Below are 26,528 nucleotides of genomic sequence, written 5' to 3' on the forward strand. Positions count from 1 at the left end.
GAAAAAAAAAAAAAAAAGACAGGGAAGGAGAGAGCGAGAGGGAGAGAGATTGAGAGAGAGAGAGAGAGAGAGAGAGACTTGGCAAAGGAAATCTTATGGGTATACTGAAACAGCAGATCAGAATTGTGAAACCAGAGCCAGGGCTGAAATGTGATGCTTTTGCTCTTTTGTGCTTGTTGTGGTTCTCATCTTCCCATTTAGAGGGCTGCATACCATTCAACAGAATATTTTGATCACAGATTGAACAATGCAGCAATCAAGCCTGATAAGCCACCTGGAAGTTTTGCTTGAGACGATTTCTAGTGGGTTTTCTGATCCCTGTGAGCATCATGACTGCCTTTAGCATTGTGGAGGAGGACTCGAGTTTCTTATGAGGGCCCCACTTGGAAAAGCAGGCTGTGCAGATTCAAGCCTCCGGGTCTGTTCATGCTGTTCAAAAGCCTTTCCTCACCCTTGCTGATTTGTTTTTATGATTTACATACACTCCCGTGGAGATTTACAGAATGGATTGTCTGTGCATTGTCACGACCAAGGTAGGACTGGAAACATTGCTGTTATGTGTACATATTTCTCTGCTATTTTTCTGTTCCTGTAATTAAATAGATTGAGCATGTACTGTGTCAGGTTGCAAGATAAAGTGATAAATAAGCTCTGCTTCAATGACCATTTTGTTCTCTTTTTCTGTACATTATGCAGTTTGTTTCTATATCACTTTCTAAATGATATGTAATTTACTTATTTTTACTAGCAAAAGGAAAATGATTTCATATTTTATCTAAACCTGTGCTTGTGTCTATTAATATCTCTAGCTACTAGAGCACTTTCAGAATAATGGTGTAATGCACACATTTTTTCAGCTTATCAGTATATCCTGTAAACTAAAGAATTAAAAAAAAAAAACAAAAAATGGGGGGGCATTATATGGGTCCTAGGATTTTAAAGAGGCCAATCAGATGTAGTTTAGATAGTCATGATGTTTCTGATTGGAGAGATGCAAGTTTCTTGTGGCTTATTGTGGCTTTTGGGGGGAAAAACACAGCTTACTTTGCATCTCTAGGCCTGAAAAATAAAAATGCCTTGGTCCCAATTCAACACTCTTATACTGATGTTAGATCTAACCTGACTGTTTGGGAATGGTCCTTCTAAATAATTTCTTCCAAGTGTGCATGTAAATAATTTTTTATCCACAGCAACAGCCTCAGGGTAGGAACTTTGGGGTTAAGGACACTTCCTGAATTAAAGATCTGGGGAAGGAATAAGCTGAATGATTCTTTGAGATGTCCTCAAACTTAGCAAACTAACTTAATATTAAATGACAGGGAGATAATCAGCGAACTCCCTTTCTGTTGCTACAGGGCAGGCAGCTCACCGCATGTTTGTAACTGCATTTGCACATGGTGATAGTATTTACAAGGAGCAGTTACTGGAGGAAGTCCAGACATTGGGGTTCAGCACAGGTGCTCCCTGCTCTGGGTTATTTTTGATGAATTTCATCATTTCCATAGGACTTGCAGAATGCCTGGGTTAGCCCGAACACCTGAAGTCTGCGTAAGCGCTAAGGCAAATCAGTGGTTTGCACTGCTGTCCTCCTTGCTGTCATTTTTTTTGTGTGATGGCCATGCAAAATGAGGACCCCCATCCGTGACATAGAGAAGGGCAGGAAGAGACACCCTGGGCACCCACAGGCAGCAGCGTGGAGTGGCGGGTGGCTGCTGCAGAGAGTAGGGAGCACGGCGGAGATGCAGAAACAGATGCGAGCTGTCATTCCCATCTTGCTGGTGAAGAAACCCATATGGGGAAAGAACAGGAGGGGAATGAGGCCACAGAAGGAGCCTAGCTCCTTCTGTGGCCTCATTCCCCTCCTGTTCTTTCCAGGTCCTTCTGGTTCCTACAAGGCATGCTGGATCTGAGACTACGTCCTCAACCTCCCCTGGAGCAGAGTAGAGGTGGCCATGGGCGCCCATTGATGCAATACTGCTGAAAAGTTCTCAGCAGTGGTGGTCTAGCACCACTGAACAAAGCCTGGATGTAGGATCATGCTAAACATCCAATTTCTACTCCTTAACATTGATTTCCAATAGAAAATAAGAGGGAAGGCGGAAAGGACAGCTGTGGTTAGCTCCACCTCTTGGTGTCTGGTGGTGTGGTGGGGACCTGCAATCGCAACCATCCTCGGCCTTGAGAGTTTGGCAAGGAGGTGTGTAATAACTAAATCCGGGACAGGGAAATGAGGGAAATCTATTTCAAAGATAGTATAATTGGGAGAAAAACATGGCCCAGTGACTTTTTTCATATATCAGGAGATAGCACTTTATGCATTGGTCATGAATGTTTCCACTGAACATTTTCCCAGGGCCTTCTGGGTGATAATAAATGTAGGCTCACCATCATCTCACTACTGCTGCTGCTCTGAGCGGGGCTCCCAACTCCATCTACACACAATATTTTTCCTCTCATCTCTTCTGTTTCTTGGATCCGCTGCTAAATGGCTGAAATTATCTGAAAGTCAAGCATATGAGCCTCAAATATTCAGCTCCAGATATTCAATCTTTGCTGCCAACTTTGATGTTGGAATGAGATAGGATTGCGATTTTTAGGTGACCTGCTATTTGGATGCATGTGAGAACACCATATTAACATATGTAATTGGGCTGAATAATGGCAGAAATGTAGTTTCAGAACAGTTTCATATTGCAAAGGTTTGAAGCCAAATAAATTACAGTTGATTTCCTCATCTTGTTTTGGTGCCATATTTAAATAGCAGCACCGGTGTATTGATCCATAATCTGCTCTTACTTGCTTTATTGTGCATTGGAGTAACTTCACTTCCCTTAAATCCACAAAATTTTTATGGCATCTGTTGATGCCAATTTTCACCAATATAATAGGAGCAGACCTTTTCCAGAACATCTGAGTTTTTTTAAAAATTCATTTCAATAAGTATAAATTCTACAGAGCAACCGTATGGTCATTTTTGGCCTCAGATGTGGTAATTATCCTTATTTGAATATCCATTTGTCTGATTTGTGCAAATAATTGCCATTCTCATTCTTGGAAAAGTGGATCTTAATGTCAAGTAGGAGTAAATACATCAGTTTTATTCTTCAGAACTTATAAATAATAAAAAGGGAGTAAAAGATGAATGCTATTTAAACTGCATAAGATGAACACTGTTTAAAAAGTTGACATTTTTAACACACGGTCATTAAATTTAGTCTGGAATTTGCAGTATTTCCAATCTATAGAAAATGACATAAATGTTGTGGAATGAATATGCCCTTGCAGATTATATACAGTGGTTCTAAAGACCCTGCTTTGAACTCTATATGGTAAGAGATGCCATCTACTAAAATTAATTTTTGATGTACCTTGCCAAATCTTAAATCCTACTGACATTATTTTTCAGCCAAAATATAAGAGATGTTTAAGATAGATTTAATATATGAATTTGTATAAATTATTCCTCTCCTTTTTTATTTTATTCATGTTTCCTTGTATTTCTGAACCCAGGACTTAGGGAATGCTGAATCAGTCAAGGAGGACTTCTTATGGTCTCCTAGTTTGTTTTAATTGATCATGTTCCCAGGATATCACTACTCCTATCACTACACTTAATCAGGGAGTGTAGCAGTAGGACAAGGGGTAATGGTTTTAAACTGAAAGACGGGAGATTTAGATTAGATATCAGGAAGAAATTGTTTACTGTGAGATATTGGAACAGGTTGCCTGGAGAAGTTGTGGATGCCCCTTCCCTGGAGGTGTGCAAGGCCAGGCTGGATGGGGCCTTGAGCAACCTGGTCTGGTGGGAGGTGTCCCTGCCCATGGCAAGGGGGTTGGAACTAGATGATCTTTAAGGTCCCTTCCAACCTGAATCATTCTATGATAGCTTATTTCTTTTGCTGTCACATAAAGTACATTAATTTGTGGCATTATTTTATCATTAGGAAGAATTCAGTCTAAATAAAAGCATAGGTCAAGATGCCATCCCAGCGACATCACCAGGAGTTTTTGAAAAGCAAGAACATTCCCACTGTGCCTCCCAACAGTCAGAAGGCAACATGCTGTCCTCTCCCCTAGATATCAGCTCTCCTTCCATCCTTCTCCCTTTTACAGAATTATGAATACATCAGAAGTTGCTGCTGGTGAAAAAGAAAATAGATATCTCTGCATTGCCCGCTAATATTCATTATAACAGGGGCTGCTTCACTGACAGCCCCAGTTCCTAATGTCAGGTGGGTTAGATAAAATGACCAGATTACACTGCCAAAAAAGCCCACAAAAGCTATTTAGCCTTTGTTGCTGTAAGGGAGAACATAGAGGTGGAAACTCTAAAGGTTTAAAACCCAGAAGGCCAATGAAGGGAAATCAGAATGTATTTTTCAAATCTCATGATTTCAAGGTGTCAGATTCAGGCTTTTTTGATACTTGCAGCTGGCAATCACAGCATCCAAAAAACAAAGAATTTGATAATTCTACAGGTGGCCATCTAGTCCTCTGTCACAAGCAGGACTAGCTAAAGACCTTCACCTAGGAGAGAGAGTTTAAAACTACTCGGGCAATCTATTCCAATGTTTTATTATCCTTAACATTAGTAATGGCCATAAGAACTGTCAATGTTGGTTGTCACTAGTGTCGCCTCTTCTTTTGTTTGGGAGCTGTATTTAGAAGTTTGATTAAAATTCCAGATTTTATTGCATGAAAGCTTATGTGTTTTGAAAAGAGTTTGCAAAGAAGTACACAAAGACCAGACACTAAATAAAATAATCCCAATTTATTCACAAAACCTAAGCTACTTGCTGTTTGTTGCCTGAATTCCAAGTTGACAGCCCTGAGCACTGGCAGCAGTAGGTTTCCTGCGACTCAGAACTGCATTCTTGAGCTCATAAATGAGAGAATTGGCCACCTTTGACCCTGGGATAATGCCCAGCTTGAACTTGGTTTTTTTAGCTACAAAAATAAATTTCCATCATCAAAATGGTGAAAATTCTGCAACAATTACTCCTCCTTAGGGATTCTTGTTGCCAGCTTCCACTTAACTCTGTAATGGTTTAAGCCAAATCACTCACTACACAAGTTCCATGATTTCATTCAAGTGTCACTGACCTCTGTGGGACCAGACAATTAAATGAAAAAGTGATTATTCATGCGAATGGAAAAAAGAGCTTGTATATTTGTTTTGGTTTTTTGTTTTTGTTTTTTTTTTTTTTCCAGAGTTAACAAGAGACATTTCACTACTGAAGAAGTTTAGGTTTTTGTTTTTATTTTTTTTTTTTTTTAATTCTGTCTAGTTAGTCTAATTTGGTAAATTAACAATATCTCTCTCTTCATGGCTATCTGTCCAGCACTTTTTCTAACGATTTAGTTCAGGTGTTTGAAAGAATGAAATAAAGATGGAAGGAAAAAACTTTTTTGTAACGGTGCTGGGAAGCAGGGTGATATGCTTATTTATGTTGTTAACCCATACCAAGGCTGGACGTGTACAATTCTGACTGGCGAGGTTGCCAGGAGCCAGCAACATCTGTCTATCCAATTTTCTTCTGCTCATCTGATGATATATCTGAATCAGGGGACACCAATATACGTGCTTCAGGCAAAACTCTGACAGATGCATGAGAAGTCTCAACATGTGTGATGGTTGTGGAAAATAAGAAGCCATTGTGGCCAAGTGCAGGACCAACATCTGGCTTAGCCCCTTAGATCTGTACTTAGGTACAGTATGACTCTTCTGTAGGTGTCTCCCACTTCGTGGCTTGAATTTAAGAGTAAAGCAGAGAATAGCTATGAAATACACACCTTGTCTTTTTGTCAGCACTAACTTTGCTTTTCCCAAGTCCTGACATGGAAGACAAGTCAAAATTTAGAGCCCATCCTCCTCAGTGGCATCACTGTAACTCTGAGTGAGGAGGTGCTGTGGCTGGGGTAGATGATTTTGAAACTACCAGTCTACATTAAGCATATAATTATAAATCCCTGTTGATAGTGTGCCATGCTTGGGAAAGGTAGGAGCACAGCTTGTGTCCCAGTAGGGTACTGTGGATTCCCCAAGTGAGGGAGTAACCCTCATTTAATGTTTGTCAGACACAATTAACCCCCAGTGCCAACCCAGTTGATTTAAAGAGTGTTTTTAGAACTTGGCTGAAGAATAGAAAAGTGTGGAAGTGGCACCACTGGAGTGATCTCACCGTTCCAGTCTCTCTAATTTAGAGCAGCAAAAAAACCAATCCCAAGATGCTCTCAGAAGGTCAGAATGGTACATCAGATCAGGTCATCTGCTAGAGGTGGAGAGCAGGTTCACACGCTGTATGGCAGCTGTTGGTCTCACTTTGCAGAGTTGAATCCGCTATGAGGTTAACTTGGATTATTGATTAAGGTGACTTAATGCCAGTGCAAATAGCTAATACTTGAAATATTTATGCTAAAGAGCCTTTGTAATAGGTCATACTGAAGAAAATAGGCCTTTTTACCCCCCTCGCTCCCAATTATATTGTGTTAATCTGAAAAAACCCTCCATATAGAGTTTTAAAAAGGTATATAGTTAGAGAATGAAGTTCAATTTCTTTTGTGAGACTTCCTACAAGATTAGCTGTATGTGTCTGAGAGCCTGTAGAGTCAGTCCCCAGATCAGGAAATTATAAAGCTAGGTATAAATACTGAGGTTGAATCAGTGCCTCAGGTATTGTAGACTAGTATAATATTACAAGAAACCGACAGTGCTGTAGAGCGCTACGCTACATGGGGATCTGATTTAAATTTAGCTGGATATGAAACAAAAAAAATAACCACATTTGTATGTGCCCGCATATTGTTAATAGTGCTAAATAGATCTGGGCAACGTTTGTTGTTTTTCCTTTGCAAGACTTCAGGCTTTGAATCATTGCAGTTTGAAATCATAAGCTGGGTAGCTAAGTTTTTTGTGCTGAATTTCCCGGCTATAACAAACCCCAAACAAAGGAAACATAATGATTTTCCCCCCAGAGATTCACATTTAGCTAAAATCAAAATCTTTTTCTATAGTCGTTATTAGGTGCTGATGAGCACTTCAAACTGTGGTGTTTTCCTGCCAGACCCTAAAAGAGTAATAGTGCTGAATCCATGCAATTTACATGTAATTTGGTAAACTCTATTTTGAAGTGATACTTGAGGACAGCTTTGATGACTATGGGTTGGCTGCTGGCTGAACTGCACAGTCTTAGAAGAGCAGGAAGATCCTTTTCATTGATTACCATTTATCTTAGCTGGAGAATATGTGCATAGATGTCTGACAGATGGGGAGTGTATCTGAGTATTTATTTCAAATCTTTATTTACCAATGTTAAATTTTGGAACAATTATTGTAAGCCTCTAGCTTTTGGGTTTCAAACATTATGAATGTAAACTGATGAGGCACGTGTTGTCTTTTCTAGAAAAAAAAAAAATCATTTTTTGGGGGGAGTCTCAAGAAAATTACACAGAACAAACCAATGTGCATTGCATATGTAATGTCTTGTAATTATATCTTGTCAAAAGCTCAACTTTTTTCTCCTTTATTCTTTAGAAATATGGTAATTGTCCCTTTTCCCTTGTAGTTAATTATAAATTTCAGGAAGAATTAAGTCTGTTAAATCTCTTCTTCCCCCTCTTCCCCCTCCCTTGGTCTCTATGGCAGCAGCAGGAATAGAAGGGAATTACTTTGATCTTCATTTCTGAGTGACATTTCGTTTCTTCCAAGCATTGACCTTGTTTAGTGCAACTGAAATTTTCAATAGATTTCATTAGATTATAATGTGCTGATCTTAGGGAGATGTCTTTATTGAGATTAGTTTTAACTATGAAAGGAGAAGGGTGATTTGTTTCATAAATCTATGAACAGCTCTATAAACCGAGAAAAGAAAATGTTCAATTAACTGCTCGGGCAGATACAGTTAGGGCTTAATAGTACTGCACAGCAGCGGAGAGCTGCAGATGTAAGGAGAGGTGGAAGATCCTGAGCAAGAAAAACAGAAGAGCCTAATCCTGGCTCAATTAATGATAGTGCTGCTCAATGATAGCAGAGCTGCACACGCTTAGCGGGTCCCTTCTCTAATATTCGGAGGGCCTGGGTGGAGGTGGAAAGATAATTTCCTAGTACCAAGGTGAGCTGCATTTTTATGCATTTCACGTAGCTGGAGCTGACCGAATGGATTCTTTGCAATGTCCAAGAGGCCACTTAAAGCAGAAAAGATGGGTCTCCTGGCATGCATCCTCAACATAAATATGAATTTCTTTTTAGTTTTAATCTGTTTGCTACTACCATGCAAATTTTCTCCTGTCTCCCTGCACCTAATGCAAAACTTATGAAAAATGAGAGGATGTGTGCAGTCAAGGAGAAGGGAATGGTTATTTATGAGTGAATCATTAGGTCAGGGGTATGACCTGGTATACATCATATTTTACCCAGTCTGAGACCTCTAGTTCAGATCTACAATTTTCATTTCCTCAGAGAATCATCTGCATCAGAGAAAATAACTTTTAAGGATATGTAGGAGTAGATAAATATGTTCCACTGGGTTTGACTTCAGCCAACTATTTTGCTACCGGAGACCTCACTCAAGGACTTGTTCGTAATTTGCAAGTCATATTCTTGGCTGTTCTAGTGGATACAAATGGAGCCTCACCTGTGACAGCTTTTGATTGTGATGACCAGTATCTTCTCTGAGAAACAGTATTGTCAGATCTTAAAGAATGCTGCAGTTCAGTGAGCCCTGAACCTTAAGCAGATAACATATTCCTAGATATCCTATCTGTGTTTTGTCACATCTTCCTGCAGAGCTAAGATCTGCCTCAAAATGTGGCTCTGGCCACACTCACATTAGGCAATATTTGGCCATCAGAATTTGGTATTGTTTATACGTATATAATCTCTCCCTGCTTATGAGAAAGGCGCAATAAGCTATATGTACTTGCTCTAAAAGTCCTCCAAACATCCTTAGTAGTCACTGTGGTTGATCACACAACACAAGAGAGGAATTCTTCCTTGAAGTCTTACCCAGGCCTTGCTGATGTGCAACTGTGTTTCTGTCACCTGAAACCTGTCTTGTGCACTGTCACGAAGCTCTCACCTTCCAATTGACTACTCAATATGCAATATTTCCCACTGATGTTACAGAATCACATGGGGTTGGTAGGGACCTCTGGAGATGATCTAGTCCACCCTACCGCCAAAGCAGGTCCACCCAGAGAAGGTTGCACAGGAATGTGTCCAGGTGGGTTTTGAACGTGTCCAGAGAAGGAGACTCCACCACCTCTCTGGGCAGCCTCTTCCAGGGCTCTGCCACCCTCAAAGTAAAAAAGTTCCTCCTTTAGAAGGAAGTTTAGGTGGAACTTCCCATGTTCAAGTTTGTGCCCATTTCCTCTTGTCCTGTCACTGGGCACCACTGAAAAAATGTTACCACTCTGCATTAAATTAATCTATCTGCAGATACATTATATGGGTGTTTCTCTCCAGTGCTAATAGCAGTCAGTTATTTCAACACCTGACTGAGAAAAGAACGTAGGGAAGAAGCTTGCTTACAGGTAGCATGCCAGAAAGGTAAATGTTGGGCACAGAGACCCTGAAGGGCTTGCAGCCTTGGTTTTGTCTTCTGCTTCCCGTCTCCTAGTTACCTATGGGGTCTGCATTTCTGGATGTTTGGTAAACCCATTGGTTTGGGAATTACATGTAGCAGTGCCTCCAGAGGAGCATTGCACTGTCTCTAACTGACTAGAAGTTAGCATCTCTATCTGACTTTGTCATCGCTTCATTGCTCCCTGTGTTATTGCTATGCAATTTATCAAGGATTTAAAGCGTCTGCCCAGAAAAGAAGCTGTGACTGATGCTGAATTCAGCAATGAGAATGGATTTCTTCTTTTGTGTCCCAAGATCTCTTTATACAAAAATTACACAAGCCGAAGACCTTATTGCATATTTTGGAGGCTCTGATTGCATGAAGCTGTGATAAAGCCTACGCCTGGATAACTGTGTCTATCACCACATTGGAGCTGTCTCAAGGGTGAAGCTTAGTGCAGGATGCTGGGTATCCTCAAAGAAAGGGAGTAAAACAAGACTGTGGAAATCGCTCATTCAGAAGCTATGGAGAAGCAGCGTCTGGTTCCATTGCAGGTGGAGAACTCTTTTATTGGAACATACTCTCCCAAACAGCAAGGCGAGACATATTCTTTTCATGTACAAATACTAGTAAACTTGAAAAGCAAACTACAAGTAGTTCTGTCCTCCCTTGAAGGCCATCTGAAGAAAAATTATTTCAAATGATGGATTTTCATCACTTTTCAGATTTTACCTTTCCAGTGTAGTGATGGACCAGGGTCTTTAGTCCTTATGGTTCCCAAACTCCTGAGTGAAAATGTTAGCATTAATAATCAAATGTAATTAATTCAATCAGTAAGTAATTCCCAGTACATTTATTCTTGTGCTTACTTGTGTTTCCTATGCTTACAGAATACTTTATGTAGTGCTGACCTTTGGTTAATATTTTTCAGTCAGTATCTCTATGCATGTCATGTTGGAGCTTTTGACTGATTTAAAAAAAAATACAAAATGGAGCAATTTTATGAAGAAAAGCATTACCAGCAACTGATATTTCTACCTTGTTTCTTAGAACTATGTCAACTAGGTGAGGGTTTAAGATAGGAAAGGTATGAAAAGCATTGTTTTTTACAATACAAACAATACAAAAAGTAGTGATCATTCAAATAAGAAATCAGCTAGAATTTTCAAAAAACCCCCAACAAATCCAACCCCAAACAGCTGTAGGAGAAAAGTGTTCAGCCTTAGCCCTTGAGCTACATGCATTTCTCAGATGATTCCACTGCAATGTCGTGTTATCAGCACAGTAATTCAAATATCCAGCTGTGAAAGGCCAAACTCTGCAGGTCACCCCACATCCCAGATGCACCATCAGCCCAGCCCTTGTGCTGAAAAATTGGGATCTCTGGAGAGCTGCTGCCTAGGAGCATTTCCCAGCTACCTCTGTCTTTCTGGCCTTTGAATACGCAGACTACATCATGTGATTCTGGGCCCTGGGGCAATTTTGGTATGAATCTCAAAGTCAAGAATACTTGCAGAGTATCAGCCCCTCCTGCTATGAGATCTGGAGGCTTTATTTTGCAGATGTATCCTCTTTAAGAATGTGAGGAGCCTTTCTGAGGAGTCTCCTGAGAAGCATGTTATACATGGTTACCTGAGTTTGTACAATCAGGCTATTCAATCAGAAAAATATTTCCTGTCCAAAGCAAATTGTTAATTTTCTTGCCTTTATCTTGCCTTGGATTAAAAACTGAAGACCTACAACTGTTAAAGAAAGGAAAAAATACTTGCCTATATTTTATGCAGTGTTTTGATCAAAATTTGTTTATAGTTTTATTATTTTGATAGGATTACATAGTTTGCTGTTGCATTCATTCCTTCCTTACAGGAGATAACACACACCCACAGGATATTGCTGACATGATAGGAGTGACTTTTTCAAATCCTTTTAAACAAGATTTTCTAAACTTTCATCTAAAGGTACAATGCTTCTTACTTGCTAGCTGGTTTTTTTGACTATTCCTTAAAGTTGTCTAAGTGAAAACATAAGAGGTAACCAGTTTTTAAGGTCTGGGGAATATAAAGCTGAAACTTATATGCACATTTTTTCCTTTTTTCTTTTTATTTTTTTTTTACTTATAAAAGTATTTACTATTGCATTGCTTTACACATGTTTACTTTTTGGAGATAAAAACCAAAACACTAATAGTGCTTTGTTAGTTAATAATTTTAAATCAGACTCAAAATTGAAAAGCATGTGAAGCCTAATATTAGTGTTTGCAGAGGTTGCTCTCCTTTGCTCTCAGCATGGGAAAAAGAAGGGTGTGATGTAGTTGCTTGCAATATATCTGCTTAAGTGAAAATAAAAGGAAGAAGGCTTTTTCTTCTGCATTATTTCCAGCTGCAGGAACACACATGACTATGAGAGTCCTCCAATTCAAGGAGCTAAATAATAGGTTGGCTCTTATGTGAAATGCTGAGAGTAATGGTGGCAGACACCAGAATTTATTCTGAACTTTTCTTCAGGGACTCTGACCCAATCTGCTGTGCAATTCATTCTCATGGGCTCCAAACCTTTGCTAAAATGTAATTGAATCACTGCAAATGCAAGGGAAATTACAAGAAGATCAGCCCGAAGGCTGATGGTTGCATCTTGCACTGCCATGTGGAACATTAGACTTTAAATTAATCTCTCACTTTCGGTTCTACAAAGTTTCAGGGAACTGCAGGAGTTTTGGGTACTTGCTCCATGTCCTCCAGGGACCAATCTGGGGAGCAAGCAGAATGTTCTGCTCAGCAAAGAAACACACCCTAAAAATTTGGGACAAACTTACTCCCCCTGGAAAAAAAAAAAAAAAAAAACCCTGGGGCTTTTCAAGCTGCAGCTATCAAATGGGATGTAAGGGAAATGGCTTGTTTTAAATGGGGAGAAAAAAAAAGCCAATCTCTACCTGCTACCTAAAGCTCTGCTGTTGTTTGAATGCTCCGGCGTGAAGGAAAGCCAGATGGCACAAGCTTGGGGTTCAGAGCGCATGAAGGATATGTTCACCCATTTAACTGAGAACTTCAAAGCAAAATTAATGGGTAATGGTTGAGGACTTTTAGGTCCTCCAAACTGCAGGTTATTTTCCCTACCTGAGAGTGGAAAATGACTTTGTGAGGTCTAACGTGTAGTAGCAAACTCCTAGATGCTCCATCTGAAATGGAGTCCGTTGCGCCTAGTGATTGCAGCACATACTGTGTTGTGTATAATGCCATTTTCACTTATTTGCAGCAGAGCCATGGCAGATGCCCATCCCACAAAAGCTCAGTCGAAACACCTGCCTGGATACCCATTCAGCACTCTACCGTAAGTGTGAGCCTTTTAATACAAAGATTTGAGAGACTGAATGGTAAGTCTCTGTGTTTGGAGCAGCCCCGTCAGGTAAAATTTTCATACTCAGTGCATTTGAGAAAGAACAGAAGTGAATCCTGGGGCCAGACTAAGCTCCTTGGGAAGCCTGAGCTGTTGAAATGTTGGGTAGTGACTTAGCAGGGCTTCTCCAGAAGTTCAGCCTCTTTGGGAGTTTAATTGATTCCACATGGAGTGATGGGGATCAGTGGCAAGCATGATATGGCAGTTGTAGTGTCCAGCTCAGAGGAGTGTGAAGTTACTGTTGATTGCTATAACTTTGTGCTCCAGCTGAGTGTGATGACTGGGAGCCTGCTAGTTTTCCCTGGTCATGGACAGAGTTTGTGGGAATTCATTCATAAGCTCATGCAGGGTCTATCAGAAACAGCTGATGTGTAAATCACCAGGCTGTCCCCAGACCCAGGTGGTGACACAAGGAAGGGGAGATGGATCTTTTCCACATTCTCATGGAAGAAAGAAAGACTGATGATGCCGAGTGCTTTATGGACTAATAAGTGGGAAAATTTGCCTAGTGTAAGTAACAACAACTTTTGAAATGATGGGCAATCAGTGAACTTTAGTCTGCTGGATTTATAGGAAATGACCTTTTAAATGCTTTCCTCCTCCTGCCAATTAGATAACTTCAGTGAGATTTGCTTTTAACTGTCAAAGACACAGTAATATTTGAAGAGAAAGAAGAAACTGCGGTCAAGTTGACACTGCATTGATTAATATCTTGTCTGAACATACATTGTAGATAGAGCCAAATCCTTGGATTCTGGAAGTCGGAGTAGAGGGCTGACTAATAGAGCTATGATGATTTATCTCAGTTGAGGACTTGGCAGGGTTTAGTTGACATTTTCTTTGGCTCTGGACCACAGCATCATGTTGGTCCCCAGCTATCAACTTGTCACCTTTTGTAAGTAGATAAATGAGAAGCGAATTCAAGTTTTCACTCTCCCTCAGTCTATTACTAATCTTGCAAGTGATTGTAAACCCTGTAGTTTTGGTTGTCCTTATAATATGTTAAAATTAATGATATCACTGTTGATCTATATTAAAATAGACCCGCCTAAAAGTATTGATTGGACAGTTGAGTTAAACAGTTTTTTACGACATAAGGATCTAGCCCAGTAACTAATTAGTAACTTTTCTTAATTATTAGTTTCCACTGGTTTTTGTTTATATTAAGAGTGTTGCAGCATAAGCAGAAGTATGGCATTGTGGTGCTTTGAGAAATGGTGGTGGTACCAGGAGTTTGTGATGAGTGTGGAGCAGTTGCACTCAGTGATTTGCACTAGCACCAAAATCTGACTTTTCATATAGTGGCTTTAAATGCTTTGGGTATTTGGCTTTAAATGCTTTGGGTATTTTTTTAGGATATTTATTTCTTAAACCATCAAAAGTAAAAGCATTTAGCTTGAGTGTTCTTTTCTTGTCTCTTGTTACACCGGGTATGTGTGCATGCATAGGTAATATCTATAGATCTGCTATCTTGCAAACTTCTATAATGTCACAAAAAATGGTAAACCGAGTATCAAGCTTTGTTGTTTTTGTTAGCACTAGAAGTGGTCTAAGATCAGAATAACTCCAAGAAGTGTTATTTTTAAACTGTTAGAGTGGAAGCTGGTACTGGGACCAACACTTTAGTATCTTAGTCAACAACATAGATGGTGGGATTGAGTGCACCCTCAGCGAATATGCAGATGACACCAAGCTGAGTGATGTAGTTGAAACGCCTGAGGGATGGCATGCAATCTAGAGAGATCTTAACAGGTTTGAGGAGTGGGCCTGTGTGAGTCTCATGAGGATCAAAAAGGCCAAGTGCAAGGTCCTGCATCTGGGTCCGGGCAACCCCCAGTATCAATACAAGCTGGGACATGAAGGGATTGGGAGCATCCCTGACTAGAAGCACCTGGGGATAGTTGTGGATGAAAAGCTGGACATGAGTTGGCAATGTGCACTTGCAGCCCAGAAAGCCAACTGCATCCTGGGCTGTATCAAAAGAATTGTGGCCAGCAGGTTAAGGGAGGTGATTCTGCCCCTCTACTCCCCTCTTCTGACACCCCACCTGGAGTACTGTTTTCAGCTTTGGAGACCTCAGCACAGGAAAGGCGCGGACCTATTGGAGTGGGTCCAGAGGAGGGCCAGAAAAATGGTCAGAGGGCTGGAACACCTCTTCTGTGAGGACAGGCTGAGAGAGTTGGGGTTGTTCGGTCTGGAGAAGAGAAGGCTCTGGAGAGACATTGTGGCAGTTTTTCAAAATGTAAAGGGAGCTTATAAGAAAGATGGAGAGAAAAATTTTACTAAGACCTGTAGCAACAGGACCAGGGCCAACTGAAAGAGGGTAGGTTTAGTTTGGACATAAGGAAGAAATTTTTTATGATGATGATGGTGAGGCACTGGAACAGGTTGCCCAGAGAAGTTGTGGATTTCCAATCCCTGGAAAAATTCAAGATCAGGTTGGATGAGGCTTTGAGCAACCTGATCTAGTGAAAGATGTCCCTGCCCTCAGCAGGGGGAGGTTGGACTAGATGATCTTTAAAGGTCCCTTCCAACCCAAAAATCCCTGGAAAAATTCAAGATCAGGTTGGATGAGGCTTTGAGCAACCTGATCTAGTGAAAGATGTCCCTGCCCTCAGCAGGGGGAGGTTGGACTAGATGATCTTTAAAGGTCCCTTCCAACCCAAACCATTCTATGAGTCTGAGAAAAAAACCCAACCTACTATTACAATAGAGTTCAACCGTTCACTTATAGTTTTTTAATGTAGAGTTCAACATGTGGTCCTTGAGGTAATTGTGTACTTGGAGCTTGCTTCCACCTGTATTTTGCTTGATTATAAAAGCTGAACGGAATGAAGGAGCTCAGCACTACCCCACAAATAAGTTGTAATTCCCAAGTACCTCCTGCTGCTTCTTTTATCAAACCATTTTCTCTGCAGCCCAACATATTTTTCTGCCTACCTGATCTGTATCAGATATTTATAAGCATTTAGAATAGAATCATATCATATCATAGAATGGTTTGGGTTGGAAGGGACCTTAAAGATCATCTAGTTCCAACCCCTCTGCCATGGGCAGGGACACCTCCCACTAGACCAGGTTGCTCAAATAGCCATCCAGCCTGGCCTTGAACACCTCCAGTGATGGGGCATCCACGACTTCCCTGGGCAACCTGTTCCAGTGCCTCACCACCCTCACTGTAAAGAATTTCTTCCTAGTATCTAACCTAAATCTCCCCTCCACCAGCTTAAAACCATTGCCCCTTGTCCTGTCACTACTCTTCTTTGTAAAGAGTCCCTCTCCGGCTCTTCTGTAGGCTCCTTTCAGGTACTGAAAGGCCGTTATAAGGTCTCCCCGGAGCCTTCTCTTCTCCAGGCTGAACAACCCCAGCTCTCTCAGCCTGTCTTCATAGGAGAGGTGCTCCATCCCTCTGATCATCCTCGCGGCCTTCCCCTGGACCCGTTCCAGCAGATCCATGTCCTTCCTGTGTTGAGGACTCCAAAGCTGGACACAGTACTCCAGGTGGGGTCTCATGAGCACAGAGTAGAGGGGCAGAATCACCTCCCGAGACCTGCTGGCCACGCTTCTCTTGATGCAGCCCAGGATGTGGTTGGCTCTCTGGGCTGCCAGCGCGCACTGCCGGCTCATGTTGAGGTTCTCATCTACCAATACCCCCAAGTCCTTCTCCTCAGGGCTGCTCTCCAGCCATTCTCCGCCCAACCTGTATTTGTGCCTGGGATTGCCACGTCCCAGGTGCAGGACCTTGCACTTGGCTTGGTTGAACTTCATGCGATTTGCATGAGCCCACCTCTCCAGCCTGTCCAGGTCCCTTTTTACCATACTTCTGTAGATTTCTTTTCTTGGGAGACTAATGCAGACAGTTGGGGAAAATAAAATCCAACAGAAATCAACTTTTATCTGGTCAGTGTTTGTCACCATTTGATTTCAAAAGTATTTTTTAATTGCCTTGCTTTTATCTGAGAAGAAGAGCTGTGAAAAATCAGCATTTTGATAGAAAGCTGATTAACAAAATGAAAATTTCCAGTGACGCATCAAAGCATATTACCTGCTATGGAGGGCTTGAAAGATGAAAGAAAAAAAAAAAAAAAAAGAAATAAAGAAAAGCAGAGATCTGGCCAGTTGTGACAACTCCATTAGATGACCATAATGTGTGTTTGGATGCCTCTCAAGAGCAGTATATGGAACAGTGTCAAATAATGAAGCGAAAAACAAACTGGTAGAAAGGGTATCCTCTTTAATCAATTTTGCTGGCTGTGTCAGTCGGGATGGCATGAGTGTGGGCTAGGTTTTTCTCTCCTTTTTCAGTCGTTTTTGTAAAAAGTGCTGTGTCCTCTCTTGGGAGTGCCTTTCCCATCTAATGCAAGAACCAGGAGATCTGGCAGCCTTGCTATTATGTAAGAGCCTGACTTTTGCAGTCCCTAATTTACCATCCTTTTTGAATTTACTGATGATTCTTGCAATTAAGATTCTCAGTTCTGTTTGGAAACTCACCATCTGCAAAAGAGGGCATCAGTGAGCGCTGCCTTTCTGAAGCTTCACAATGTCCTTAATTAGATTCATTTTAACTCTGAGAGTTTTAATCAAGGGAATTACCTAAGGGTGGCTTTGTCTGCACTTGCACTTTTAGTCATGTCTTCTGAAGGATTTGTAGTGTTTGATTATAAAATACTCCGAAAGGAGTTCACTGCACTGCTCTTTAGCATACTAAATCTTCCTATCATTGGGGTGGCTTGCTAGCTAGATCAATCATGCAAAGATAATGAAGTATCACATGAAAAAACGTTTGGGATTGTCTTTTCTTCTGGCCCCGTTGACAGCTTTTTTTGAGTTCAGCATTCAGTGCAAACATTCACCTTGTGTCACCCTGCAGCACGAATAGGCTCCCTCTCTGCTTTTCCCTGCTGTGCTCTCAGCAGAGCTCCTTGGCCACAGTTCCTAGTCTCCTTCCATCAAAAGATTCCCTTCTGGGGAGTCATCTGCCACTGAGAAGCAGCAGGACAGAGGGGTAAAGGGTGTTGTGGGCACAAAACACCATGAATTTGGGGCATGCCTTAAGCAGAGCCTCATTCAGCATCAGCTGTCCCCTCCCTGTGAAGAATCACATGGGGATGGAAGGGACCTCAGGAGGTCATCTCGTCCAGCCCCCCTGCCAAAGCAGATCCACCTAGAGCAGGTTGCACAGGAACATGTCCAAGCAGGTTTTAAATGTCTCCAGAGAAGGAGATTCCACCACCTCCCTCGGCAGCCTATTCCAGAAGGGGATGGTGAATTTAGGGTCTGGGAACCTGAGCGAGGGTCCCAACAGGGGAAATGCAGCAGCCGTGCACGCTGCGATAGCTCACAGGCTGCAGTTTTACAGGGGTCCTGCGTTCTGTGGAAATTTAGTGGGAGTCTTGGCTGCCAGCCCGCTGGGCAGCTCAGCTCTCGGTATTTCTGCTCCTCAGTTTACCTTTGTCCAAAGCACAAGGAGAGCAAAGGTTGCTCTTTTTTGAACCCTGCATACATGTACAGGATGTTATTGCTCTGTTTACGTGGAATGGGTCGGTGCATGGATGATAAAGATACTCTGGCTTTCTCTTTTCCCAGTTTATTGGGAACACTTGGAGGGACAGGAATGCACTAATGCCCTGAATAATATCTGAATTTAGCCTGATCCTGGAGTCAGCCTGTAAACATTCCTGTTCCAAACTAATCAAGGTTTTTGCATTCAGACTCATTTCACAGGAGATGTTTTAAAGAAATTCATGCTTTTTAGAAAATGCCTGTATGTTAGTTCTGGTGGTTATGCTCTATGTAAAGAATGTTCTGACACAATATCGTACAATGGAGCCAAGTAGAAACATATTGAAACATGCAAATTCTGGTTTTTTTTAAGGGTATGAGTCTAGAAGAATAGTTTCTGAAATCAATCTTTCTCTCTTTAAACACAAAACAAATAAATGGCTCTGTTTGGCTAGACTCGGCTCTCCTGGGACTTCGCATTGTGCCTTGTAACGATGTCCCTTCCTCTCCTGTGTAGATGTGCTCTATAAAATAAATAAATAGCTCTGCACTCCAGAAAGTGCCTTTTGCAGGGTCTCTCTGTCTCTCTAAGCTTTAAGTCTTTTTCTATTAAAACCCTGTTGGCTAATAAATTCCACAGACAATCCGGGTGGTGGGGAATGTTTTTTGTGGCTAACGTGAAATATTTGAAAAGTAAGCTATTAATACAATGCTCTGTTCTTTTATCTTTCACCTCGGCGCTGAAGGTAATGGAAAATTTTGAGTGCTAAAACTCAGCTTTATTTTTAAAGGATGTACTAAAGTCATGCCTCGCATGCTTCTGCTGGGTCACTATATTCCTGCAGTTCTTCATTCCAAAGTCTCCTGTACCCCTCCTTGTCGGGTGCTCAAGGCAGTTTACTGTCTGCCTCTGTACCATTTAAAAAGACTGTTTTTACTCTGTCTGTTTTTACCCTGAGTCTGTCACCAATTGCCAGCTACAAAACTGCTTTCTAAAATAGCCACTTAAATCCCTCTTCCCTCGGATAGCTCTCTGATGCCGTCTTCTTATTTGCACCACCCCTTCTCAGCCTTCCCTGGGGAAAAACCTGCTGTTCCTATTGCTGTTGGCTGTGGCTCGAGGTGCTGAAGGACTGCGACATCTCCCCTGTAATCTGATTTATGGATTCAGTGGGGAAAGTTCCAGGGAGACTAAGGTAGCGTTGAATTAGTAGCAAACCACAGCACATCTCAGCAGGGCAGCAAAGGCTTCATGCTTGGGCAGATAGAGGCAGACTCTAGCAGAGCATGTGTTAACTGAAGGGCTCAGGAGCAAATTTCGGGAGAAATAGGGCAAAAGAAGCCATTTACTCCTCTATTACATCAAAGAATAGGGAAGAAATGGGAGAGAAGATTTTTTAAAATGGTAATAGCCCCTTGACAATGAAATATATACTTAATTTATGACATAAGTGGTCCTTCCTTCCATTTCAGTTCACGTCAACCCAGTGAAACAAGGGAGGGGCTTCACAATTGCAAAACAAGCTCAGAAGCCCTTAAGGTGAGGTGATAATTCGTTTAAAAAAATAGTACGATAAACATTACGCTGTACAAAATCATTATCTGCAGACTGACCCACATAGCTGCCTGACAGCATCATCAGGAAACATTTTGCATGAGTTATTTAAAATGAGTAATCTCATTAAGAACACATTATATAGGAGATTTGCTGTCTTTATTGCTTTACTTGTTTTGTGGAAAGCACCAGGATGTTTCTACAGCAGTCCCAGTCACTGAAGTGTAGCAGTGCATAACAAGAACAAAATAGTTATAACTCAATTATAGAAATTTTCTTTAGGCTAAAACTTGGTATTGATCTTTATGACAGCAATTACTTAAAGGTAGACTGTTACAGAAAAACAAATATTGCTTTAACTGCTTAAAATCATTATGAGGCTTAGGAACAAAAAAAAAAATTGAAATAAAACTTAATTCTTCCGGACCCTATCTTAAAATTCCATTTCAAGTCCTGATTTATGCAGGCAAAATTTTGAGAGTAAAAGCGCTATTGGAGGATAGTCATTTTGATAACATATACATAGCTTGAGGGTTATATCCCAGGGGTGTTGCTACCTGAAAGCCATGCTTTCCTGACATGGGGAATTCCATGTCCAACACGAGCAATTCAAACCTGCGTTTATGGTGATGTACACAAGAACAAAGTTAGCTCCACTCTTTATTTACACCCTGAAATAACCCACAAATATGATTAATACGACTGCTTAGAAGTATTTCTCGTCCCCTGTTAGGTGAATTAAATTGTTTTCATTATTTTTCTCTTAGATGTGCTGCAGCATAAGAGGAGGCAGTGATTTAATTTTTTTGGGAAACTGAACATGTTCATCATATAAATTAAAAATGGATATGTGTATGTAACCAACAGGTTATGCAGGGCTTGAGTGGAAGAGTAAGACTGTGACTCATGGTTCAGTAGCTTATGCCATGATGATATCTGGAAACTGAACATTAGCAAGAAGCCTGGTTGTGCCTGGCACTGTAAAAATCTATAGAAGAAACTTGTCGCTGAAGCAGTTGTGGAAGACAAAGGGTAGGAACTACGCCTTGTTCAGCAGTATTTGATAGAGATGCTGAAAATGAAGTTCATCTGTCCAGGTTTATGTCACTGGAGAAGTATAAACACTGTGGAAGTGTAGTTCTTTAAAGTATGAATTGGGCTCTTGAAGCGTGTGTTTCTCCTGATTAATGATAAGGTAGACCTAGACAACTTGCTTTCATACAGGTGTCTGAACAGAAGATGTATCCCACGCCAGGGGATTTTCTCAGTGTTGCACAAGTCTGTGGCAAAGCAGTGACCTACATCAGAGACTCAGCTACGAGACTTTCCTTCCAGGCTACCCCAAACAAGCAGTTTATTATAGCTATCCTTTTCTAGAGAGGTGGAGCTGCCACTGAGGCAAAATGCAAATGGATGCAGGATTGGATCCGGGCACAGCCCAAGCTGTAGAGGTGTTACAGCATTTCACGTAACCTTGTCTTATAGCAACTCCCTTTTTCCTTAATACCTTGCAAAAAAATCTGTTTAACCATAATAGACCATATGTTTTAGTGGCGTTTTCATTTGTACTTTTAGATTGCAAGTCCTGTGATTCGTTCAGTACATACATACTGTATGATGTCATTTACACTTACAGGGCTATAGAAACCTGAAAGTCTCTCTTTATCACATAAATGGCTGTGAATAGCTATCTTAGTGAATGTGTTCTCCAAAGGTTTATTCCTGAAAAGTCCTTAAAGTCTCCTGTGAAGTGCTTAGGGGACCTCCTTTCAACCCTGTTGGTATCAGTCATATGCCACTATAAATGAACATGGGAATCCTGCCCTCAGACTGGGACAGCCTATATGTTGGGGAGGTGTTGCACAGGCATTTATGAAGAAATGAATATAAAAAGCTTCTTCAAAGGCTGGTGGAAATTACTCTTCCCTACAGAATACTGGTAGTTCTGTTGTTTGAGGCTTTTTTTTTTCCTTTTTTTTTTTTTTTACAGTTGGGAACAGTCATGCAAATTGGGATTTGTTTGCTTTGTTTGTTTGTTTAGGGTGCTCTGAAGAAGCAAGAAATATAAATAGGAAAGAGCTTGTAAACCACATAATTAATAAACTGTTTTGTGTCACAGGAAGACTATGAATTATAGGTCTAAATCCTGTATTTTCAGGGGTTTGAAAACTAAGGCTTCAATTGCCCAAGCGGACGGACCTGAGTTGTATCATCTCTCCCTGGGATTTGAGCCTTGCCAAAACCCAAAGGTCCTTGGCCCTATTGTTGATGACTCTTGCAGTCTGAATGAAGCTTGTGTATACCTCTCTATGGGTCAGTGTCCCTGCTTGAATTTTTCTGGGTGGTCATCTGCCTTTTTTGCATCAGGTGTCACCATCTTACGTGAAGCCACAGGGATAAATACATGTTTGAGGTGTTGAGCATTAATTATGGATTCAGATGCTTCCTATCAGTCATTCCAACTATTCATCTGACCCACAGTAGGCCCATCTCTTCTCTCTTACCTTGGATACTTTTCTATATTTCCTTAGTGTCTGAGCTTCTCAGGGTATTAATTTGTTGTCACAAGACCCTTGTGAAGAAGTTGGGAAAAGCCATCATTCCCGTTTTACAAACAAGGAGGAGAAGCAGAGAAGTAGACAACATAGAATCATAGAATTTTCTAGGTTGGAAGGGACCTTTAAGATCACCTAGTCCAACCATCAACTTAACCCTGATGACCCATGACTGGATTGTATAGAAATACACTGAGCATATCAGTTCTAGAACAAATGCTGCACCCAGAGTAATGAATCCAATTAACCCATGATGAAGCTAATAGTCCAAGCACAACACCACATCTTTGTGTTTTACTGTGCCATGCAACCAGTCAGCTCTTGAAACAACTTTGGGGCTTTGTAACAAAGCAGCGGATGACACAACAGGACCTTTTTCTTTTGGGGAAAGGGTAGGGACATTTTTACAAATGGAAATGGAGTAACTTCAGGAGAGGGTTTTGATGCGCTATTTTGGCAACCTGAGCCACCCCTTTGCTCGGTTATTTACCTTCAGTTTGTGAGCTGTGCTGTAGCTGCAGAGCGACGGGACAACCAGAGTGTGTAGGAGCCGTCAGATCCGCAATCTGCTCTGCCATCCCCGTCTTTGCTGTGAGCTGAGTTTCAGGGGCAGCTACATTTAGAGGCTACGTGTTCCGTATGCCTCTGAATTGTTTATAATGTATGGCGGAAACGTCTGAAATAGGATGCTGTATAATTAAAGAAAAAGCAAAACCACAGAAAGGCTGAAGCTTTTCCTCCCACAAACACATACTATATATATGTATTTTCTACACAGGCATTTCAGAACCTCCTTCTTTGTGCCTCCGGTACCAGCTCCTGAGCGTACGCCGGTTGTACTGATCTCTGGTGCATAAATAACTCTCGGGCCCTGTCTCCAGCTAACCTGAACCTCTTGGTGCTCAGCTCCTATCCTTTCTCGCTATGCCACCTGCCTCTCAGACTGACTGCTGTGGTACTCCCTTTGCTGTCACCAGTCTGGGATTTTCTGAGTGAAGCCTGGGTCTTGAATTATTTTGGGGATGGGAGGAGGGATAACAGGGTGTTCTTCCTTATTTTGGTGTTCTTCCTTATTTTGGTGCTGTCTTTTCACCCACAGAATAGGTCTCGCATTTTCTTCTTCCCTGCTGTGTCCTTACTTCTGAGGTACTTGCAGAAGGATATTCATAGAATCATAGAATCATAGAATCATTCAGGTTGGAAGAGACCCTTGGGATCATCGAGTCCAACCATCTACCCTACTCTACATAGTCCTCCCCTACACCATATCCCTCAGTACCCCATCTAAACGTCCCTTAAGCACATCCAGGGATGGTGACTCAACCACCTCCCTGGGCAGCCTATTCCAATGCCCAACCACTCTTTCTGTGAAAAATTACTTCCTAATGTTCCGTCTAAACCTACCCTGTTGGAGCTTGAATTCCCATTTGGATAAACATTTACTATTTTTGGAATAGGTAATCAGAAAAAAAACACTCACGGGTGAAGAGCTGTGGTTAGAAGACACTGGATAGCCATTTGGAAAATTTGAAATATCATGACAGTAGCAGAATGGCAATACTGGATTGAAGGGAATAAACCCGGGGAGGTTGCAACCAGTCATTTGTTGTTACAGGAAACCGCGCTTAAGAATTTGGAGATGATTCACTGTCACACACTTCTAACCTCCACTGTGATCCTGTGTTGGTCTCTGCTACTGCATGAATATGATAAGATAAAGCACGAAACACAAAAAGCCGCTATTTAAAGATTGGTGTCAGTAAAAAAGCCAAGTGAACCACTCACCGGGGAATTTGCAGTCTACCTGGATTTGCCTCTACTGTGAAGCGGAATCGCAAGTCCTGATCGGTTGCAGCTCTGCACGGTGGAGCCTTTGATTCTAAGCTCAGTCCAGGCCTGGCTGCTAACAAGGCAATTTATGTCACATTTGACATCAGCAGACTGAGTCTTTTTAGATCGTTCTTAAATCTTTAGACTGGCCATAGCAGATAGAACAAATGTCCCAAAGGACCTTTGTAGCTCTGCAGCTGATAGAAGTCCATGGTTGATGCTTAGAGATAAAGTGTGGTAAGATGTCAAGTACAGAGTGATATTTCCCTTGGAATACCTTTCCTCCTTCCAGCAATCAGGAGTTTAGAGGCTTCTTAAGTTTGATGTTATGGATGGGAAGTTACTTTTGATAGACCAGAACTCATTAAAATAAGAATTAGATAAGTGGAGCAAATTTCTGCTGTGAGATACCGTAAAGCAAACCTGGATTTGCATTGGCGTGAGAGGGCAGGGCTTGGTTGCTCATCCTCTCTTGCTAGTAAAAGTGATTAAACCTTGGAAGTTTGAATCCTCTCCTGAATTATTTTTTTTAATAAAGTGCTGGTTTTATAATAGAATCTTGGCATTAACTTTATCAATTCTTAGCTGTAGTAAAGAAGTCTTTTACTTATCAGGTATATGCTTATCAGTTTTCTGGTGGGGTATATAGGCTTATTCTATTTGAATATAATCTGATCAGCTATGCATTTTCTCCCCCTTTAGATACGTGCATGAAGAATGCTTTTAGAGATTTAAGGGATGATTTAAACAATTATTTTTCCAGCTATCTTTCATGAAATTCAAATTGCCACTAACTTCCTGAAACATCAGTTCTATGGAAACTCAGCATTCTCTACAAAAAAAAATATCTTTGAGCCGATCTTTCCATTTTTCTCATTTATGTTCTGTTGCTTTTTGTGTATTATTTGTTACATTGTGGCTGATATGAAGTTTAGAGCTCCTCTTGTAAAGTTATTCACAGTATTTCTTTACCAATTAACAGTAAGTCCTTGAATAAGACCTTCTTTTGTTTCAGTGAAATCAATGACAAAATTGATTTTGAAATGAAAGTAGAAGGGTCTCCTCAGTTTATCACCTCTGAAAATGAAAAAAAATTGAATTAGGTTTATGGATTCATAGCATTCACAGAAGTAGTTTAGCATATTGCATGTTTATTGGGTTCTTAGATATGCTTAACTGCTGTTAAGCAGTAAACTCCCAGAAAAGGGAGCTTATTAAATGGTCTATTTACTAAACCAAGCTCGACATCTTTATTCATTCATGTCTGATTATTTTACTACCTCCAAATGGTATTTTGGACATGGAGGTTGGATACCATTTTTTATTTTGACTTTGTTTAGTAGTGATAATCTACAGAATCCCTACAGCTTCATGGGAGAGCGAGTTGTTTTGTTTGGTGTCGTGGTTCACTGATAATTAACAGAATTGTCAGCTAATTTCTGAGTCCTTATTTCTGGTGAATTGCCATGAAATGTACACCATCATGGCTGATCTGAGGCAGAATGGGACAAAGGATCTATGAACTCTTCGAAAAGAATTTCCATGTTCTGGCTTGGTCCCAATGCACCCTAAGAAAAATCACCGTCTGTCCCTCGGTTTCACCAAGCTGGATGTACAAATACTTGCTGCTTTCCTAAGTTTCTGTGAGCCCTATTAATGTGTACAGTACGACATAACAGCATGATATGATTTCAGATTCCACATTTAATTTACTTGGGTCAGCATTAGAACCTTTTATCTTGAAACGGAGAATGAAAGGAAAATATATTGAAAAACCTGTATTTTATTGTATTACAGAGCACCTGGCATATATATTTTTTTAAATATATATATATTAATTATTCTGGGCAAGACAGGAGGCAGGAAAACAACTTGTTATTCTGGGGTTCAGTATTTGTGTGCAAAACCAAAACATTGGCAAAATAACATATTTTATAGTCTAATTTTATAAAAAGAGAATGTTTCAAGAATCTATGCATCATAAATACAGGTTGAAGCTATCGATATTCAAGGTGTTTAAAACTTCTTTGTTTTAAAATAATGTGGCTTAAAAGCACAGAAAAGTAAATGTTAGTTGTTTTTGTGCCAGATGTTGCGTAGCTTTTTATTCAGTCTTTTATTCAGTTGCTT

General features: G+C 40.8%; 1 protein-coding gene across 16 annotated transcripts in view; it reads left to right on the plus strand.

Annotated features, from left to right (window-relative positions):
* The window catches only part of DLG2 (discs, large homolog 2 (Drosophila)), a 1,063,278-nt gene that overhangs the window by 172,589 nt on the left and 864,161 nt on the right, over window positions 1–26,528 (plus strand). For 2 of the 16 annotated variants that reach the window (XM_014958291.1, XM_014958287.1), the window contains exons 1-2: window positions 15–533; window positions 12,816–12,890. The exons of 10 other annotated variants lie outside the window; for them this stretch is intronic. In XM_014958291.1, the coding sequence (XP_014813777.1) occupies window positions 504–533; window positions 12,816–12,890 (105 nt within the window). In that variant the 5' untranslated portion in view covers window positions 15–503. Of the gene's footprint in view, window positions 1–14; window positions 534–12,815; window positions 12,891–26,528 lie in introns of those variants that run through there. 4 more of the 16 variants (XM_014958290.1, XM_014958297.1, XM_014958304.1 and 1 more) reach the window with 4 other exon arrangements.

Source organism: Calidris pugnax, unplaced genomic scaffold, assembly GCF_001431845.1.
Source record: "Calidris pugnax isolate Ruff unplaced genomic scaffold, ASM143184v1 scaffold252, whole genome shotgun sequence".
NCBI lineage: Eukaryota > Metazoa > Chordata > Aves > Charadriiformes > Scolopacidae > Calidris > Calidris pugnax.